This window comes from Erpetoichthys calabaricus, chromosome 9 (genome assembly GCF_900747795.2).
Source record: "Erpetoichthys calabaricus chromosome 9, fErpCal1.3, whole genome shotgun sequence".
Taxonomy (NCBI): Eukaryota; Metazoa; Chordata; class Cladistia; order Polypteriformes; family Polypteridae; genus Erpetoichthys; species Erpetoichthys calabaricus.
This window is the reverse complement of record NC_041402.2, coordinates 123,333,031-123,354,899: the sequence shown is the minus strand read 5'-3', so window position 1 is coordinate 123,354,899 and position 21,869 is coordinate 123,333,031. Positions and strand designations below refer to the sequence as shown.

The 21,869-nt window shown below is 36.3% G+C and overlaps 1 protein-coding gene and 1 non-coding gene across 3 annotated transcripts in view; one reads left to right on the top strand and one right to left on the bottom strand.

The window, feature by feature from the left end:
* zfpm1 (zinc finger protein, FOG family member 1) overlaps positions 1 to 21,636 on the bottom strand; it is a 283,508-nt gene extending 261,872 nt beyond the window's left edge. The window contains exon 1 of one of the 2 annotated variants that reach the window (XM_028810118.2): positions 21,194 to 21,636. In XM_028810118.2, the coding sequence (XP_028665951.1) occupies positions 21,194 to 21,233 (40 nt within the window). In that variant the 5' untranslated portion in view covers positions 21,234 to 21,636. The remainder of the gene's footprint in view (positions 1 to 21,193) is intronic. The other variant, XM_028810120.2, reaches the window with a different exon arrangement.
* trnal-cag (transfer RNA leucine (anticodon CAG)) lies at positions 15,748 to 15,830 on the top strand. Its single transcript has one exon. It is a non-coding gene; the product is annotated as a tRNA-Leu (tRNA).
* Positions 21,637 to 21,869: the final 233 nt, after the last annotated feature.

Sequence of the window (21,869 nt, the reverse complement as noted above, 5' to 3'; positions counted from 1 at the left end):
AAGGACAAATTAGTTGGTGATGAAGTGAAACTGTCACCTGCAAAAAACAAGGAACTTTCCCCTCAATAACAATAATGAAAAAGAGGTAATTGTCTGTTGCACTCAAAAGCTTTAAAAAGTATATATTTATAAAGAATTACAGTATTTCAGCAGCTACACAGAAACAATTGCTTTGTGTTGTTAGACTAGTTCAAAAACAGTAAAATATGCATGGTCATGATAAACCAACCTAGAATGTAACAAAAGAAAAAAAAAAAAACACACACTGTGCGTGACCAGTACTGTGATTGGAAAGCCCAGCATTGTGAATGCATAATGAAATATTATAATTGAACCTCAGTCTTCTTCTAACAATAACCAGTTTAAAATGCTACTGCTCATAAATCCTCTTCATAGGTTAGTGCTAGCAATTTCAGGAGGAACTTCAAAACAGTTTCCACCTACAATGTTTTGAAATCTAGTGTATATCTTAACATTTCATTTCATATAAACTAGTGCTAACTCGAGATTATCCAAAAACCATTTTCACTGTTGCAGAACTCAGTCCACATATCAGTTTTTGAAATGCCAACAATTCAAAAGAATGAAATCCTAATTGAAAGACTGCATCTTCTGTACTAAAGACAGGAACTCATGTTTAAATATGGTTTACAGTTTAGAACAGGATAAAGCAGTAAACAGTACAGGAGAAATCACACACCTAGAAAGAAACTATAGAAAATACTTCCTAAAACTTTAGCCTATGAACAGATCAAAAATACTCCAATAGCTATAGCAATCCCACAGTGTTTTCTAAGTACAGCTGTGCAGTATAAATGCGTGCAGCCTATATACTGGGCTACAGACTAAAGCAAACAAAGAACAAATAAGATTAGTGGGCTAGAAAAATATATCACAGTCCCCAAAGAAAACTGTATTTGTATGAAAACACTTAGTATCTATTTTTTCAAGGATCATTATAAACTGGAGAAATTATTCATGTTTGAAGAAGGACTGTGTCTGTAAAAAAATGGTTTGATCCAAGAAACTAATGGCTAGTTAACCCGTTTTAGATCAAACATACTCAAACAGGCCATGAAAGTGTTGTTCACTCCCTTCTTCGTAATGTTTTAACTGAACAAAAATACTGCAGGCTGTAGCTGACTTGGCCCCCACATCAAGACAGATAAAACAGTGGACAGAGATTTGTGATGAGTAGTCAGGAGCATAGTGATAGAGATGTTTCTTTTAACACTAGAATTACCAGAGCTTACGAAAAAACTCGTATATCCGGCCCACCTTAAATCGCTTCTTAAATCCGTTCACACCTCTCCGCCAGCATCCTTTGTCCTCTAAATGTGCTGATAAAAGACAAGCTGCCAGCAGCCGGCTATTCCATCCCCCCACCGACTTAGAACGCGAGCGAACTTTTCCCAGCTCACGACTTGATTGTTTATTATTCAGTACAGCAGGGACAACGCACATGTTGTTCTTTTTTTCTTTCAGTACACGTGGCTTCCCTGTTTATTTATATATCTAGTGACTTCTCTGCCTGTCTGTCTCTCTATTACGCAGTGCTCTGTCTGTCTGTGTGTTATGGATCTTAAAAATAAGTTATAAGGACAGTTGTTCCTGTTAATTGCAGTCTCAATTGTTAAAAAAATATTTTAAAAGGAGCATCCCACATGAAAATATAACGATCTCAGTAACTGACAGTGCATACCAATGTATAAATTTTATGTCCGTTTGAGGTGTAAAAGAAAAGAAAAAAAAGCAACACTTCATCCCCAGCGGGGAATCGAACTCAGGTCTGTGAGGCAAGGAAAAGCTGCTCTGCACTAAGAGGCAAACCTTAGCACGCTACGCCACAGAAGCTGTTGAATCATTCTTGGAGCTTTTGTGAAAGTGTTTATTTGATCTTTGGAACTCGGGCTTTATATATTCTATAGTTTATGCCTACTACATTTTGTAACATTTATTACTAAAATATGAAAAAGTTTCTGTTTTAACAATGTGTTTACACAGATTATTTGGAAGACTTCCGTTTCTAAAGTAACGATCTATCATTTCCACTGTAAAACTGCACTTCACTCCCAGGTAAACAATCAAGGCGTGAGCTGGGAAAAGTTCGCTCACGTTCTAACTCGGTGGGGGGATGGAATAGCCGGCTGCTGGCAGCTTGTCTTTTATTAGCACATTTAGAGGACAAAGGATGCTGGCGGAGAGGTGTGAACGGATTTAAGAAGCGATTTAAGGTGGGCCGGATATACAAGTTTTTTCGTAGGCTCTGGTAATTCTAGTGTTAACCCTTGAGACAAAGAGGTTTTCAGATTGTTGTTAAAAAAATCTTCTGCATTTAAAAACAATGCAATGTTTAATACATTTATTTATGTACTTCATCTTAAATTTTGTTTACATTGATTAGGCTCTGTGATGGACTTGCTCCCTTCCTAGGTTCTTTTTTTGCACCCCCAGTGCTTTCTGAATTCACTTGGACTCTTCCAGGAACCTGAAATTGGAATGAGGGGTTTTGTCTTTCACAGTTTACATTCTACAGTTGCTCATGGACATTCTCATTCACATTACATAGCACTTACCTTCCCACCACCTCACATTGCAGCATGTCTAATGTTAGAATACTACTAGTGCAAAAAAAAAAAAAAAAAAACATTAGTTTTTTGCATCCAATGTATCTGTAATGGCAAGGAAAAGCAGTGCCGTCCTAGCAAGCCATAAAACAAGGAAAATATGGGTACCCTAAGAAGTGAACCCCAAGGCTCTTCTTTGCCCCTCCGTCCTTATGAGGCTAGACAAACAGTAAGCAAAAAGAGGGGGAAAAAAAGAATATAATTACCTTAAAAAAACAAAAAAAAAACAACTCAGTGACTGGACAACATCCCTCATTAGCACAAGCATGCATAGTGACAGTGTGTACTTGCTCACAAGTTGGAACATCCACACAACAGGCACAATCCCCAAAAATCATTAAACTGAAACTATATAAAATACAGAAAGTAGCAGGCGGGTACCTGCATCATACTGTGAGTAATAAAACAAAGCATCTAGCAATTGCTGGCAGATGCAAAACTTTACATCTACAGAAACAGGATCTGTCCAGGAAGACACAAGACCATTATGCATACTAGTTTTATATTTCCATGTCTTTACAAATTTCTAAACACAATTGTTACCATGTTCTATTATACAGTAGATGGTGCAAGGGGTTCAACATTAGCACACTTTTCCTACTTCGTATTTTTAACACCCATTCTATAAGTTATGTATGTCAAACAAAAGGCTAGGTCAGCCAAATTAAAAAAAAATGATATAGGTATAATATTGTAATGTGGACATCTTAAGAGACACTCAATACAGGCGTAGCAACAATGATTCTGTTTCACACAATGCTGAAATTTGACGAAATAAATAAAACATTCATTTGTTGATTGAGGAGTATTTGGCTTTTTCTATGAAGTTTATTCATGAGCAGATTATAATCAAGCCTTGAGTGTTGTTTAAAAGTACAGAGTACATATGTGCACAGAAAACTCTGAAGCAGGGACCCTTTTTTCAATTTAGGACATGTCAAGTATACACTAGGGTCCTATTAGGAGCAGCAGTCCAAATTAAGAGATGTTAAGGACTTGCCAATTAAGAGTTAAATGAGTATAACTGGTAACTGTCAGACTGAAAAGGCATCTTAAATATAGTGTTTTTTACTTTAAATTTAACAAGCACATGTATATGAAAACCAGTTCTCTGAAAGTATTAATATGTTCTAGTTTATTACTTCAACTAGCAAAATACCCGCCCTTCGCAGCGGAGAAGTAGTGTGTTAAAGAGGTTATGTAAACATATATATACATAACAATATATACATATATATATATACATATACACATCCACATATATATACATATATCAACATATATATACACATACATATACACACACACACATATATATATATCTATATCTATTATATCTATATATCTATAACTATATATATATATATATATATATATATATATATATATATATATATATATATATATATATATATATATATATATATATATATATATATATACGTGCTTCGCAGCGGCGAAGTACTGCTTTTAAATTTTTATTAAGAAGAAAACCTTTTTAAATTGAGTGAAAATATACCAATAACAATTTATTAAGGATCTGTTTTTTTGTGAAGCTGACTTCACACAGCCTCTCCGCTGTTTTTACGATTGTTCTGTTTGTATACCACGTTGTCAGTTCAGCACTCCGGTTGAAATATGACCAAGCTTACTGTTAAGAATGCAACGTATAGTTGTACAGGAGAAAAGCAATCTTGCCTCAAATCAATGGCAACCTTTTGTAGGTCTATGAACTTAATTTAAACTTTAGGTTTACACGGTGCTCTGTTTCCATAGTACCTGCACTCATGAATATATCTGTATGCGTCAGTCGCTGAAATCCCCGTGCTTCGCACCGGCGAAGTACTGCTTTTAAATTTTTATTAAGAAGAAAAGAAAACCTTTTTAAATTGAGGGAAAATATACCAATAACAATTTGTTAAGGATCTGTTTTTTGTGAAGCTGACTTCACACAGCCTCTCCGCTGTTTTATAAACGAACGCCATATAAGGTCTTCCTTTTTCGTTGCTTCGCCAACGGAAGCAGCCTTTTTATTTAATCCACGAGTTGTCCGCTGTTTTTTTGTTCGTTTATTACGATTGTTATAGTTCTGTTTGTATACCACATTGTCAGTTCAGCACTCCGGCTATAATATGACCAAGCCGTGCAAGCACACTCTTGAGAATGCAACGTATAGTTGTACAGGAGAAAAGCAATCTTGCCTCAAAGTTCAGTCAGTTCACGTGAGCCGCTCTCTTGTGTGATGTTGCAATGTCCACGGCTTTATTTAATGTTAGCTACAGCAATTTTAACTCCGTTACAAAGTGATTCAAAGTCTCGTTTATACCTCGTGTCTTCTCATTAAACTTGTATCTCGCGAATATGGTATTGCAAACGGTAGGGGGAGCGTTTCTATAAACTTAATTTAAACTTACGGTTTACACCGTGCTTTCTCAATTGTATAATGAATGTTTTCTTCAACGCTCTTTGGGGCTGTTCCTTGTTTTCAGTTCACGTGATTACGTAGGAGGCGTGATGACGCGACACGCAACTCCGCCTCTCATGGCCATCGAGCTGCACTCCATTCCAGTACATGGACAAAAAAGAGGTTCCAGTTATGACCATTACGCGTAGAATTTCGAAATGAAACCTGCCTAACTTTTGTAAGTAAGTTGTAAGGAATGAGCCTGCCAAATGTCAGCCTTCTACCTACACGGGAAGTTGGAGAATTAGTGATGAGTGAGTGAGTGAGTGAGTCAGTCAGTCAGTGAGGGCTTTGCCTTTTATTAGTATAGATACTGCACACTTCATATTTACATGTTCAAAATGATGTACACTTTTATGAATATAATTAGAAAACTGTATATACATTTATTAATGTAGTTAAAACCTCTGTGTGAAACCAAATTACTGGATACGTACTGGCTAAATAAACAGGTATAGACACCTGGGTCCTCATGCATAACGTCGTGCGTAGAATTCACACTAAAACATGGCATAAGGACAAAAGTGGAAATGTGCTACGCACAAAAAAGTCCAGATGCACGAATCTATGCTTACACCAATTTCCATGTTCTTCTGCTACATAAATCCCAGTCAGCGTGAAAAGTAACGCACGTGCATGCTGCCACGCCCCAACTCCTCCCAGAATTACGCCTCTTTGAATATGCAAATCAGTGTAAATAGCCCTTAAGCTCAGCATTCTGTGAAAAGACAATGGCAAAACCACGGGGGAAAATAGAAGAATTTCAGCAAATACCAAGTGGAGGCAAGGAAAAACGTACTATTTGTTAGTTTAAACCAGTGTTTCCCAAACTTGGTCCTGGTGAACCCCTGTGGATGCAGGATTTTGTTCCAACAGGATTCCTAATCAGTGACAACACCTGATAGCACTGATCTCATTTAATTAGCTGGTATTTTTTTTTTTCTTTTATTCGCCATTCAGAAAAGCATAGCAGCATGATTTTTACATTTATATGACATTTAGAAACATTTCTGCTTTTGCTTTAGATTTAAATGCTTAACTCTCTTTTGTTGATTTCATTATACTTTGCCCTTTCTCTGTGCAGTTTTTCCCCCTTTGTTGTATCTTAATAATGACAATTTAAAACGAGCAGAGCAGACATGCTGGCAAACAACACTGAATAATCAAAGGCTGCAAGTACTTTAGCAACCGACCAAATAATGAGTAAATAATAGATTAATTACACAATTAGAAGACCTAGAAAAGTAGAATGAAAATCAAGATTAAAATACTGTTGAAAAGAAAAAAAAAATACATTATTCCTATATAACTGCTTGGTACATTTTAATATTTTTTTTTTTTAGCAAACTTAGTTTTCCAATTTCTATATTGTTCCTTAAACACAGAACTTGGGAAATATCAGTTCACTTAATTAGCCCAGGAGTTCAATTAAAAACAGAAGCTGGTTGGAACAAAAACCTGCAGCCACAGGGGTTCACCAGGACAGAGTTTGGGAAACACTGGTTTAAACAGTGGTATAAACAATAAAAGGAAGTTGATCGAGTGACATAGAGTGTCGGAGAAACTCGAAAGTTCAAGTTCACAAAGTCGCACAGTGCCCAAAATAAAAAAAGAAGTTGTCAGATATCAAAGTTGCCGTGAAAAGGCGACTCGTAGCCCACCGTCTGAAAGTCATATGGAAGCTTATTAGGGTACAGAGAAAAGAAAAAAAAATAGGCACACAGTGGAGAAAAAAGCACGGAACTTTAATCCTGAAATTTCCACTTAAATCGCGTAGTTTATTTTGTCATTAAAGTAGAACATCATAAATTTCATCTTAAATCTTTAATTTACTAGTTTCTCAAATACCATTGTAACTACAGTAGCACATTAAATGCTTCATAATGTACTTGTTCTTCTATATGCTCTATGTGTGTGAATCACTACGTGATTCTTCCTCCGACAGGACACAGAATCCATTACACTCGTGATATTAGAGCTCTCTGACTAATTTAAATACCGAGATGTATACTTGTTATCATTTTCAAGATGACAGGAATTAAAGCATGTTATTAAACATGGGAACACGGTGGCACAGTGATAGTGACGAGCTGGCGCCCCGTCCAGAGGTTGTTCCTACCTCCCGCAAGATGCTTGTTGCGCCGTGTGCGACCTTCGATGAAATAATTTACTGCAGCAGTACTGTCTCTTTCAAACGTATTAACCAATTCTTGTCCTTCCTTTTTTTTTCACCAAGTACCCAATCATCACACAATCAGCTCTGTAATAGATGTCAAGCCATCTGTAAGCTTAGAACGCAGATTCTTCAAAACTTTTAAGGAACATTGAAAAATCTTCGTAGTACATGTTTAATTCTATCCATCAAGTGTTGTGCCAGTCCCAGCAAGAATACAGCACAATGGCAGGAATAATTCCTGAACGAGGCACTAGCTCGTTGCTAGCGCTGCAACACAGTGTCCTCACATGTTTAATTATTAACAACATCATTTAAATAATCTATATTAACATTTTATCTGTATAATGTAATAAACACATTTTGCTGCATTTCATCTTAAAAATGATATCGTCATCATATGTAAATAAGTGCTTTATAAAATGGCTCTGGTTGTGCAATATTATAACTGTATTGCAAATTTACAGTGAGGTAATTGTACTTATAAGTATAAACAGTTCTACAAGGAGCACTTGATGGACTGATTAAGTGCATTTATAGTTCTTGGGATGAAACTGTTTTTGAACTGCGATGTCCCTACAGGAAAGGCTCTGAAGCGTTTGTTGTATGAGAGCAGTTCAATAGAATGTGCGCATGGCTGAGGCAGCGTGTGCTTGATGCTGTATACCAATAATTCTCTTTCCGATCAGCTGCTGTACAGCTGTGCCCACAGTGGGATAAATACTTGAAAGTAACAACGCTAAAGCAGCTATGGTATTTGGAATAGTTTGGTCATTCCGTGGACCATTATATTGTTACAGATTAATTACAATCAGATGCCTTAAACTAATAAACAATATGTGGTTAATTTCAGTGGATTTGATGAAGCCGCGTCAGGGATGTGGATCTAAAAAAGAAAGGGAAACCTCACTGGAACAAAAGCACTGCTTTGACGCTGGGTGCCGCCTATTGGCAAAAGGAAAGAGCTAGCATGAAAATGTGCATGGCTTTACGCCAAGTTTAGTTTTTATACATCGTGATGTGAGCGTGGAAACGGGAGTATGCAACATTTTTGTGCATACGCACCATTTATACATGACACCCCTGGTCACTCTTTGGTAGTGGAATTAATTGTAAAACGTAAAAAGACTTCCTAATATTTGCCTGTTCTCTAAAAACATTAAAGCCCCCAGCATATTGTGAAAACTCTTGCTTACAGTCACTAGAAGATTCTGTAAGCCACAAATAAAACTAAGCCATGACAACTTCCAAGTTGTGGGTAAATGATACTTCAAAGACACAAGATAAATCTACTACTGTACTTTCTATGATAAACTCATAACTAATATATGTAAAATTAAAACAAATAAATGGACAATAAAGAAGTAAAACAAACTCTTCAAAGAGACTGTTACCATTCTTTTTATTTTGAAGCATCTGGTCTTCCACAAAAAGTCCTTTCCGAATTTTTAAAAACATTCAAGGTGTAAGACCATGGGCAAGCAAGCATAATAGCTGAACCCCACTGTTGTCCACTTATTGTAAATCTAAATCATCTTAAATAAAAAAAAACACTTCATACATTATAAATTAATTTCAAAAGTATTCAAAACCAGGTATACAGACTGAAAAACAACTTCTGAAAAAATATTTTTGTATTCTAGCTTGTTGTGATTAACTTTTTTAAAACTTAAGTTTGTTATATATGTAATGTAATGTTTTATGCCACACAGAGGACTTACAAGCATGGCAGGGCTAAATGACCTTTTCTGATTAAAATTGTAATATTTTAACAACAATCAGAATAGGCTAAAGACTAAACTTCAGTGGCAATGCTTAACATTGTACATCTTATTGCATTCTCCCTACACTATAATTATTCTGTAATTATGTATTTAAGTATAATGTTAACTAAGCATTACTGTAGCATACATACTCTGCAACTCAAGTTACCATATAAGTATGCACACATTTCTCATTCTACACCTGATTGTAGAATAAGAATGAGAAATCCATTCACATTATAAATCCACTTTTGCTAATGGGCTTTGAACACTTATTCCAATTAGTTTAACGATTCAGTAAGGATACTAAATTAGTGTTACAGATTTATCCGTCACCTACATAGTCCAATAGGACTTTCATCACAAAGTAGCAAAGATAAGAGAGCTAAGAAACAACAACCGGGCCCTCAGCATTAGAACTTAAACAGCGCATTAGCAGTTCAGGGTTACTGGCAGAAATCTATTACTTTTGGCACATGTCCTTGTAAACAGAATAATGATTAAATGCAACTAAAAATTTAAATACAAAATTGTAAAAACTGTTTTCACATGCAGTCCATAGACTAAATAATATATGAATCTTAAAAACACTTAATGTCAAGTAATGTTTTTTTTAATTTAACATCTATGAAGGAATATGTATCAAGTAAGCAAACAGGTTTTCAAAAAAAAAAGAGAGAGAGAGAGTTTTACTAATGGTGCCTACTTAATGCACTATTACTGTTCTTAATAGCTTTTTTCCAAGGAATTTAAACCCATGAATAAATTAGTAATTTAAAAACTGTTTATATTACAGGTTTAAGACATTGATTAATATTTAAGACTTGCTTAAATAAACTGAATTGAAGACACCTAGCTGGTCTGGTAGCAAATGTTAAACATTTATTGGTGTAATGATTTTAGTTGAATCAGCTGTTTCAGTGTTTTTGTTTTTATTTTTGTAAAATAATCTTATACCTCTGTCCTACTAATTATAAAATGTTTGTCATTTTGGTGAAAGTGAGTATAAAGTATTGGCCTACTGATATTAAACCCAATTAAAAACATAGAAATAGTGTTTAAATATGTGCAGCTTCACAACAATCAAAAGAAAAACTATGGCCTACAATTTTTGACCATATCAAACTCTTTGACTTTTTCTATTTTAAATCAACTTAACCACATGCAAAACTGCTACATTTTCCTTTCCTATTACTAGACAAAGAAAAAGGAGAGTTTTGTAAGACACTTTGGAATCAGTCATTTCAAATGATAGATAATGTTCATTTTTTTATTTACATATCCCAAAAACAAAGAATAAAAAATATAAAATGTCATCAAGATGAATGAAGCTTATTTTTAATATTGCAGTACACAAAATGTCCATACTTCGTCAAGAGTTTTAATACCCAAAATAACTTTTCTAGTTTGCCTCTGCTGATGCAATCAAAAATAAGTAAATGTCATGTGAAGTATTTAATCCACAATATGGGACAAAGTATTATGTGAGAAATATATAATCAGTTGTATATATAAAGTTCAACTGAAAAAATGGTGCGTTTGAAATGATGCTGTTAATATGCAGGTCAGAATTCAGACTAGGGCCACATTATATCAGAACAGAAATTGCACCAAGGATACATAAATTGAATCCTCAACAACTATATTTAAGCTCCCACTTACATGGATGACACAACAAAAATTTTGTGGCTTTTGCATAACAGCAAAGTTTGTGAGCACACTGGAGAAAACTATTGTTTGCATACTTTAAACAGCTAGACTCTGTTTTATATCTACATAGGAAATGCCTATGGCATTTAAGGCAGATACTCTGAACATATTTAAGACAAGATATTCAGATTTAACTAATCACTACAAAAAATAAGGAAACTCATAAAACTGCGATGAGAGAGATAGATGAACATTTGACAAAGATTATCGCTTTTTGTCTTTGTGAATTACAGGCAAATGAAATGGGACCATTTGAAAAAATCTGAAAAACTCACTCACAAAATCTACACAAAAAGTGGAGCAACTATTAATATAATCCCAAATCCACAAATGCAACAGAATGTTGGCACTGCAAACTAAGAAGTTGAGCTGATTTCACTCTGTTCATATTTCCCTGAACAGTAGTAAATGGTACAATATAAATAAATAATGGTTGATCCTCAAATAGTTGATCAGAATCATTAAAGGATATTCACAGTGTGACTGTATGTGACAATGTAATATGTCTTCAGATTTGCAAAATAGTGAAAATGGTAAACAAGGACTGACATCTGTTTATTTGGCGTCACTGATATGCCTCTTAGAGCTAAGAAATGAGTACAAAGAATAAGTTGATAATGTTTTATATGTAGCATTTAAGATATACTTTATGACAAATTGGTGGTATAGATTAAATAGTTTTAAATGTAAAAGTTACAGTGAGAGAACAAAAGTTTTTAAAAAATTGTTTTCATTATAACAAAATGTCACTCAAATCTTGATTCCCAGATACACTTGTATGTATGGACAAAGGTAAGATTTTTACCAAATTATTGAAAAATGTACATCATCCTCTGAAACATATGTGAATTTACAATTGTCTTTTTTTCCTGTTTTCATCTTCAAAACAACTGTGACGTTCTTAACATTTTGTAGACTGCGCTATTTTGCTCTTAGAAAACCAGGGGGGTATTTTCCGTACGTCGCTTAAATAATCCGAGATCAGATGCCTCATCTTGGATGAGTTAATGCCAGTGAAACTCATCTGGGATAAGTCGGTTTTTCAAACGCAGCCGTGTAGTAGATTAGTTTAGCTGGATCTAATCATCCGAGATGAATGTGCGCGCCCGCGTTGATTGAAAAGCCCATATATATTGAGTCTAGAAAACATGATCAGCAAGTCTTTGATAGGCTGTAACAAAATGACGAAAGAACGGGAGCATTTTTTTTTCCACACAAGCGAAGCAGGACCTTTTATTCGAAGGGCATGAAGAATTTCAAGATTTAATATGCACAAGGGGTAACACTGCAATAGCAGCCCAAACCAGAAAAGACCGCTGGCAAAAAGTGGCCGACAAATTAAATGCTAAGTAGTGTTCATTGTACTTACTGAATGCAGCATTTCATTTCCTATGTGTCAGATTAATTATTATTTAATATGTCATAATTCCAGATCAAACGTGAGCACAAGGAGAACATGGGAACAGGTTAAAGTGAAGTATATAAGAATATACTTCAAACTGGTAAATATTGGTATATATAACTATTTAAAGAATTGTTGACTTAAATAATCATATATAATATAAAAAACACTAATTTTTAAAGCTAATAAGAAGGCAGACAAGCAAAAAACAGGTGGAGATCCAAGAAGAGTTGGCTAACCAGCAAAATACCCATCACCCTGTTTCTGAGGGCATTCCAGGGGTAAGCTCCTCCCCAGAACCAGTGGCAGGATGCAGTGGTCACTTCATTTCAGGTAAAGGATGGTCATTGCATATGTTTGCCCTCCATGTATGCCACAGGTATGTTCCATATAGCCTTCTTTTTTTTGTTGGGTCAGTTGCAGGGAATGTCATATCCCTAGAACCTACGAGATATTGATGAAGGTCAAATATTTGATGAAGACACACTGTGTCTGATTATTCATCAGGAGGAGAGGTACATTTTCCAAATGTTTGATCAAACTCCACTCTGATCAGTCCCATGTGCCCCAATCCCATTTGGAAATCCTGGGTAATGAGAATGTTAGGCTGATTGTGAGATTCTTTATGGAACTGTGAGTGTTTTTGCCTGTGTATTACCTACCTGCAATGGCATGAAACGCCTCTTTTATTGTCTGCACATGCAGGTGTCCAGGAAACACTATGAAAACCCGAAGGAAATATTTCAGAGCCAAACAGACTTTACGAATTGCCGTGCAAACTGCACTTTTATATAAATGTTCTGCATCGCCTACAGTATACAAAAAAGTGCCGCTTGCAAAAAACCTCAAAGCAATGCATACTGTCTGTGTGGTTGTGAGAGCCCGACTTCGCCGAGTTTGACTTCGAATATAAGGTGCTAATAAATCTTTGAGGTACAATATTCCCCCCTGGCTAAAGCGGTATCTTTCGAAAAGAATTTCCTCCGGGAGTAATAAAGGATCTTGCCAATCGCGCTAACCCCTCTCTATATGAAATTATCTTCTTATAATTTGCGTACCGATATCAATTGGTCGCTCATTCATGAACGGCGAAGTCATGACTGATTGAATTCCACGCATGGACACTGATTAAGTGTGTGAGCTAATCCTTGTTTACATTGAACAAACCTGCTCCGAGCAGGTTTGAGGATTAGGATGTGTTGCTATGACAACACTTCCAGCAAGAGTTTCGAAAAACCGACAGATCCAGGATCAGGCCAAATCGCCAACAATTACATCCGGCTAAACGAGTAATCCACGTACGAAAAATACCCCCCTGAAGACTGCAATCAGGCCTCATATTCTATAAATAATTTATCTGTTCTACGAGTACTCTGTGGTAAGTACTATTTCACAGGCATTTTATCAGGACAAATCCATTGTGCTCCAGATGTAAAAAAAAGAAAAAAGGAAAATTGCAAACAGGTGTATGACAGGTAAACAGACTTGCTCAGGGTTACACAGTGTGTCTGAGGTGGAGACTAAACTAGCAATCTTGTGGTTTGGGTCCCACTTCCTTAACCACTACACCACATTGCCTGCCTTAACTTAAATGATCTTTGAAGAGTTTACTTATTGAAATATTTAGGGGTGAAAATTTGTTTTAGCTTAATTCATCAATTTGTTCCTCTATAAACTCATGGATTAGTCAGGACCTTACTGGAGCTGATGATGAAGAGTACCGTCTGTAGGTGATCCATTTTTCACTATGTACTGTATTTGTTTTGTATAATTTAACAGCACTTTTGCTCAAATGAGATGAAGATCTTCAATAAATGAATGTCAGATTTTGATCAAAGTGACTGCTTCATACCCAATGATTGATCATCAGACATTACAAGCAATTGAGACAAATGTAACTTCATGCATAGTTAAATTTGAACTGCTATGTTTATACAGAAAAAAAAATACAAGCAAAAAGGTTACACTTTCCACATAGAGTTGAATCATTTTTTATTCAACAGACTAAAAAATAACTGCACATAAATCACAAATTGTTTTTTTACTGCTGAAAATTTATTGGGGAGATAGACGTTCAAATTACACACAATGTAATGTTACACACATGCTCATCGCTTAACCTGTTTTCAGAGCTTGCAAGTATGGTTCACTATGTGGTGCCAAATGCAAGGATGTGAATTGTCACAAACATCCTATCTTTTATATAAATTAGGGTACTACGCAGCTGTGTGTGTGTGTGTGTGTTTCACAAATGGAACAACTGAATGAAATAAATTATAGTATTACAATGATCAGTGCTCATTACTGTGTTTTCTATTTAGTCGTGTCAACAGGACTAGAGTACACATTAAGTCCTCCAAGTAACAGCATGCAAACTCTGAACATGCCTCACTTTCAGACATGGCATTTGCATTTGCTACATTCAGGCACAGTTTATTTACACACCAACTCTAAATCCAGCCCCAGCTTCTTTAGAAGGGCATAGGATATGTGCATTATGCTCATACAAGTCATTTCCTCCACAAAAGGATGACATAACTTCAACTGTTTAGCTATGCAGAAAGATCAACCCATCAGTTTCTCAAATCAGTTTTGAACTTTACTATGATCTAGGTTACATAGCTTTGTTAAAGTGAAGAAGAATACATAGATAACAAATCCTTTAAATATATTTTTAAAACTGCTGATTCTAATGCAGGGCCCTGTGAAGCCACAATCTACCCCAGCAGCATCTGGCAGAAGACAGGAAACAAAGTAGGATTGGACTCCAGTCCAAAGCAGGGCACACTCCCAAAGAAAAACATAATTTTGATGTGACAGGGAAAATGGAGTGCCCAAAGAGAACTCTACACAAAACACAAGAAGTAGATGCAAACTTCCTACTTACAATGACTGAATCCGGGTTCAATCCCAGCTTCAGTTTTAATTTAAAGCTGCAATGCCACCTTAATGAATATAAGCTATATAAAAATGTAACTTAACAAAAAAAAAAGACAATTCAACATTTCAAAGTGTTTTACGTGTACAAGGTAACACCGTGACACTGGATAAGCCAGTTTTATAAGACAAAAGTATACATTTTTGTGAGGGCAGTGTAAACATCTAGTCACCTATCTATTTAACAAAATAAATTGCTACATGCTAAAGGCTTGTTGCTGTCGAGATTATAGAGGGCTAGATGCCAGGTGAAGCAGGAGGACTGTCCTTGTATAAGTGCGTATGAAAAAAATAAAGGGTTGTAGCAAAAGAAGGTAGCTTGAGATCCAAGACAGAGTACAATTATAAGCAGACCCTGAATTACCAGAGGAGGTCCCCAGAGAATTCCTAAACACTACATTACAGATGGACATCAGTTAAGGTAAAATGGATTTTAACATAACATTCTCAAACCCAGTCAATCCAATTCAAAGACATGTCTGGCTTAGAATACAGTCTATCCCGGGTGGCATCAAGCAAAGTAGAGTCCACTGCGGAGCCCAGTCACAAACTTATTCACACTTACATAATCTCTAGAGTCAACTTAGAATCACCAAATAACATGTTGTTGAAACAATAGTCCGCATGAACATTAGAAGAAAATGCAATCTGCATACAGTGAATGAAAATTGGTCTGGATGGCCGAGCGGTCTAAGGCGCTGCGTTCAGGTCGCAGTCTACTCTGGAGGCGTGGGTTCGTATCCCACTCCTGACAGGTTAAGGGCGGAGTGGTGGCTCTGAGGCTAAGGATCTGCGCTGGTATCCCGAAGGTTGCTGGTTCAAATCCCCGTCACTGCCAAAAGAGATCCTACTCTGCTGGGCCCTTGAGCAAGGCTCTTAACCTGTAATTGCTCCAGGGGTGCTGTACAATGGCTGACCCTGGCTGACAACTAACAAATTCCTAATACAAGAAATTGTATAAGGCAAAAAAAAAAAAAAAATTCAAACCCGTTGGATCTTATGAGGCAGCAGCACTACACTCTGCACCACCATATCAACATTAGAGTAAAATAATACACATACAGTATATTGAAACTTTCTTACTGACTAAATAGAAATGCCAAAAACTGATGTGGACTCACCCATGAGGTGTTTTGTCTGACTTTTTAACTGTTTTCTTCGTGCATCTTAAAAAGTTTCTTTAAAAGCATTGAGACAACTTAGCTATTACATAACCTGATAAGCTTGATGGACTAACAGTCTCCTCTCCTTTTCAAATGTATTCATTTTTATGAATGGTTAAACATCTCTTAATAATGCATACTTTACATGCTAGACTCAGTGACAACTCAGGCAGGGGGTCGATGCTAGAGGGGATGCATTAACTGTTTATGAAAACAAACAAATTACATATGAAATCACTGGGAGCAGCAAATGAAATTTTTTGTACATGAAAGTAAATTTAAACAAATATCAGCTGGCTTGAGGGCTAAAGGCCATGTCATATTACACAACTTAACCAGCAAACTTCAGTCACAGACTTCATTTACATAAACTTAACAAGTCAAGGGCAGTCGCAGCACTTTCTAACGATCAGTTGGTGTGTAGTCTGACATACCCAGCAACTCAGTTCCACTAGTCTGTGACTCATACCAACATGTTTGTTTTTGTCTTAAGTCGTAGAGGCGGATTCTGGGTGCATGACAGATGACGACTACTGAGCACTCACCAGAAAGTATAATGGATATAACCCAGTGATGAAGGATAAGGAATGTGGTTGTTTCGGACGCTGCAAACAGAACAAAGGCTCACCTGTCTGATGTCATGTTTTACATACCACAATAAAATGGAAATAGGAAAAGAAAAACACATGACAGAGATTTTGGCTGAACTTGTCATACCTTGCCATCAGGCAGAAACTTATTGGCTGTCAGAAAAAGGGGTGAGTTCATAAATCTTTTGAAATGTGAAACTGTGCTGTAAAGTTGTTTCAGAGACATGCAATTTGACATGCCTTGCAATTTCTAGTCATGTAAAGTAACATGCTGCAACAACATGATTAGCATCTGCGGTAATCAAATTTGACATCCATCCTAACTAAAAGTCATGCAATGTGACATCAACTTAAGGTAGACCAGCACTGACCTCTACAAGTTCTATAAAATCATTGTACATTAGTCCTTCAATACCTCTACCCTCTGTTCCAATTGTAAAGACAAGTCTTTTCTTTCCTTTCTCACATAATAATACATACAGTATGTGTAAAAGAAAATGGAAAATTGAAACAATGAAACATAGTGTATTCTGTCTACTGAACTTGAGGCATTCCGTTTTAGCATATCAGGAACATTATTGTTTAAAAGTTGTAATCATTAATGCAACCCAATAGCTTAATACATAATAAATATACATATCTAAATACACAACCAGCTCTTAATCCCAAACTAAACTGTTTTTGCTGATTATTTGTAAGTATGAAAAAGCTACACTATACTGGGTTAACAATTAGAAAACAGGAAGAGAGATTTATCAGGACTGAATGCAGTTACAATTATCACACACCATCTAATATCTGTGAAAAATATCAGCAAAAAGAAAATATGCAACTTGCTGGGTTTGCATTTTTGCATGCAAGAAGGCTTTTACAAAAAATTCACAGATAACAATTGAAAAAAAAGAGCCCATATCAGAAAATCATCTAAGAAGACATCAACATTTGCTAATAAGTTGTATTAGTTTTAATTAAATTAACTAACTACAATGCATACAAAAATGCAGATTCACACCTATCATCTAATTATACAACACCATTAATCACATTAGCAGTGGAACAAATTGCGGGGAAACACACAGACACACACACACACAGTTTGCTGTTTCTGCTCAGTTTGTTATTGTAGTACAGTCCTGCTCCAGTCTGCTTGACAGAGATAAGAACTCTTATCTAACTTGGCAATCTTTATCTGTATGGAGATCAGGCCCCAGGGCTTTTATCAAAAGTTAACATCGAGCTAAAAGCAGAACAAAAGGAGGGGGAACATTCAAAAACACAGCCAGCTGCAGCTGCCACGGCTCTGTTTTTTCTTCTTCTTAAAATAATTCCAAATTATACTTTTAAAACTGTGTTAAAACGATGTATCATATACTGTGTTATTTGTCATGCTTGCGCTGTGGACCAACTAGACGTTTTTGAGGCGATCATTGAGAACAGTCTTTATAATTAAAAGAAGAGAGCAATCTAATACACCATTTTTATCATATAATTCTATCAGATTGTTGATCGGTCTCCTTTCTAGGGTCCGTTCACAGAAAGGTAAAGAAAGACTCAAAATCAAAACAAAAATTAACATTAAAGTTACAGTGGAACAGGAATAATCAACAACTGAATACACCGCAGGAAACTCGAAAAATGAAAGCACGATCAGGGAGCTTTTTTTATTTTTAATAAAGTCTTTGCCCTCTATTGTTGATGCTCGTTGCCATGGGAAACAATCTTTTATCATTAAGATCGGAGCTCCACGTTTTATCAACACTAAAAATCTATCTGAAGGCAATGCACTAGCAAGGGGAGGAGGGGGCTTTGGTATGCATCATCTCGACTAGCAATCTTTACTTTATCTAGATATTTCATCCATTTTTAGCCTTATCAGTTAAGAAAAAAATATTTTGATATACAGTCAAGCCAACAAACAAAGTTCGGATGATAACTAATATTAAAATACGTATGCCTTATACTTTTAATCATCTATTGGCCTAAAAAGAAAATACCACTTTTTCCGCACAATATTGTAAAAACCAAAACTTTACAGATGTATCGCCCGTTTAGATTAACGGCTCATCTTCGCCAATTTAGTTTGTAGGGTGTGCGCCTTTAAACATGATTTCTATACTGCCACTATTTGCGTCAGCGTCCTGCGTCTTTGACTACGATAAAAAAAAGAATAAGTGAATGAAACAAAATAATTTACTTTCTGCCTATCACTTGGCTGTTGCTCATGAAAGGCAAGGTGGCAGCTTTGACATTAGTTTTAGTTAAGTAAAAACCAGTTAGGACTGCAAAACAAAAATGTCAAGGCTCAGAGCCTAGTACTGTACATACAAGGTATTCCTGTTCTCTCATTATCATCACTGCTCGAGCAGCTACACCACGTTTAAATTGCATTATGGTAATATCTACTATGTTAATTCACTCTAAAGCGCATTTTTCCATACAAGTATAATGCTTCACTCTCAGAAAGTGTCCAAAACGTTTTAAAAAGTAGTAGTTTTGTGGAAAACTTCTGTGGAGTTGGTACAATAAAATAACACACTTCACAGCTATGTAAATGTGTAGTATTTTGCAACAGACGCGTATGAATAAATATGCCCAGCCTCATTCCTTTTACAATACTTGCTGTTCCTGTAAATCAATAAAAAGAAGTGGAGAATAGAATCGCTTCACTGATAATGAAACATGTCAACGATGCTAGGCTTCAAAATGATCCTCTTTTCAGAAGACAAGTTGCCCGTAGTTAAATGTGATATTTTAAACAGAGTTATGACTATAGTCCACTAAAATACTTCAGGGTAAAAATCCCTCCATTGAGCTCGCCTTCCGACTTTAATGTGTGATCACTGTAGTTCCACTATCATATATTAAAGCAACTTTCTGCTAATGGGTGACCGCAAATATTTAATAACAATCTTAAAATGACTGAGAGTTATCAAAGAAACAGATACATAAAACGAAGGAATTACTGTACAAAATTACGACAGACGCCCATGTTGCTTCGGTTCCAAACTTCTAGAAAATAATAAAACAACAAGCCTCTTAAAAAGAAGTAGTGACTATATTAGTGTTTTTTCATTGACGTTAACTGTAATTTTTCGAGTAACGATCCTCCCCTTTGTGCCGCTTTCAGTGCCCGAGACGCTGCAGTAGGGCACCGCACTTATCAGTTTCAGGCATCTTTCTGGGAAGATAACCGAAACAGACTGGCAGTTAATCTAAACTGATGTCAATGAAGTTAACTTTTGCAAGGGGAGAAAGTCACTTTTTATTATTATATTTTAAAATTATTTATATAAAAAACTACCATGATAAGCCTCATGCGTTTCTAAACATGAAGGACTTGACAAAAAGAAACGCACACACACGCACAACAACCCAGTTTGAGAAATAGATGAAAATGATCCAATTGTAATAGCTTATCAGCGGAGAAAGATCAGCTCCGCTCCGAGCTTTTATCTCAAAGCCCTATCTCTCTGGAACCAGCGCTGGAAAACAGCATTGAGAAAATGCAGCTCCAATGCTGGAAGAACGTCAGACAGAAAACAAATAAAAATGATCCCATTTTTAATCGTTATCAAGGACTGTGATCAAATCAGCGCTTATCGGTTTTCACATCTTAACTCCCGCCCCTTGAAAGAGTACAGCAAAAGGGCACCCAAAGCCAGCAACAGGAAACCAGGATCTACAATTCAATTGCCTAGAAATAAGCTAGATATTTGTATGCCTAAAAGCTGCACACTAAAATAATAGTGACCGATTGAACCAAGCACTTTTGTCTGCTTTTGATCAATGCCCATATTGTCCAAAACCAAGTAAGATGAAATCTCTTTCACGTTAGCTTGATAGATGTAGGGGAAACAACATAACGACTTTGTTTCCATACTACAGAATCCTCATACTTGGCTGAGAGAATCTCAAGCGATGTGAGATGAAGTGTGAATGTACTAAACTTGGAATCATCTAACCTGGACCACTTTGCAGGTTTCGCATCATACCAGCTGGATAAAGTTATATACAGTACACATTGGCGGGGCATGAGTCACTAAACACAGATACACGTGCAGCTCAGGAAAGACACAATATACCTAAGAACTTACTGTCCCATTCATATACATTACACCTTTATCTGCCATGCACTATTATCCATGAAAAAACATAGCCAACACTCGCCCGAAGCTATAAAATGACACATCAACCACTCGAGCTGGTGCGATATTTTACTCCTATATTGTGGCATGTTTATTTTTTGCCTTGAAACTTTCCCCCAGTGTTTTTAAAAGTGGTATATGATAAAATAAATCGAGTAGCGATTTTTTAACTGATTTCATCAGACCGAAACATTTTTGATATTTAAACGGGATACTCACGTTTGATCTGCCGCGGTTTGCTCTGCTTCCTTCTGGACATGTCTATTCCCTGCGTTGGTTTATTTTTTTCTCGAAATTTACTGCTGTTACTCTTTCTTCAACTAAAACAAAATGCAGTCCGGTGGCAGTAACATCCACATGTCCCCGATACTTTGATTCTGTATGATATGCAGGTGCTCGGGTTGCTCCTAAGTAGTTTTGCTTTCCACTTTCAGTCTCAGCTGGCTTTTTAGCCGATCATCTCTTCGCCAAACGTATATCGCACCGTTGCCTTCACCAGCCGTGATTAATTCCGGTCGATAGGGGTGAGACTTAACATTCACTTAGGAATATGGCTATAATGTACCCCGATTCACACTCCCCCCCACTTAGCAATAAGCGCGTTGATGTGAATGGAACGCGAGCGCTTCAGACACTGAAATTGATACACTGCTATGGGGCCTAAGCCACGCCCCACCCTCCCCTTACACGTGACAAGAAGTGGAGACTCCACTCTAGCTTCCTTAGTGTTGTAGAGCGAGGCTCGTCAAGCTTCGCTAGCCCTTGTGCTCCTCCTTCAGGTTAAAGAAACAAAAGTGAACTGTCAAAAGCTATGCTGTAAGCAACTCGGAATTGTTATTGAACACAATGTGCAAAATAAGTAAATACCTAAATAAATAACAACAAAAGACAGTTT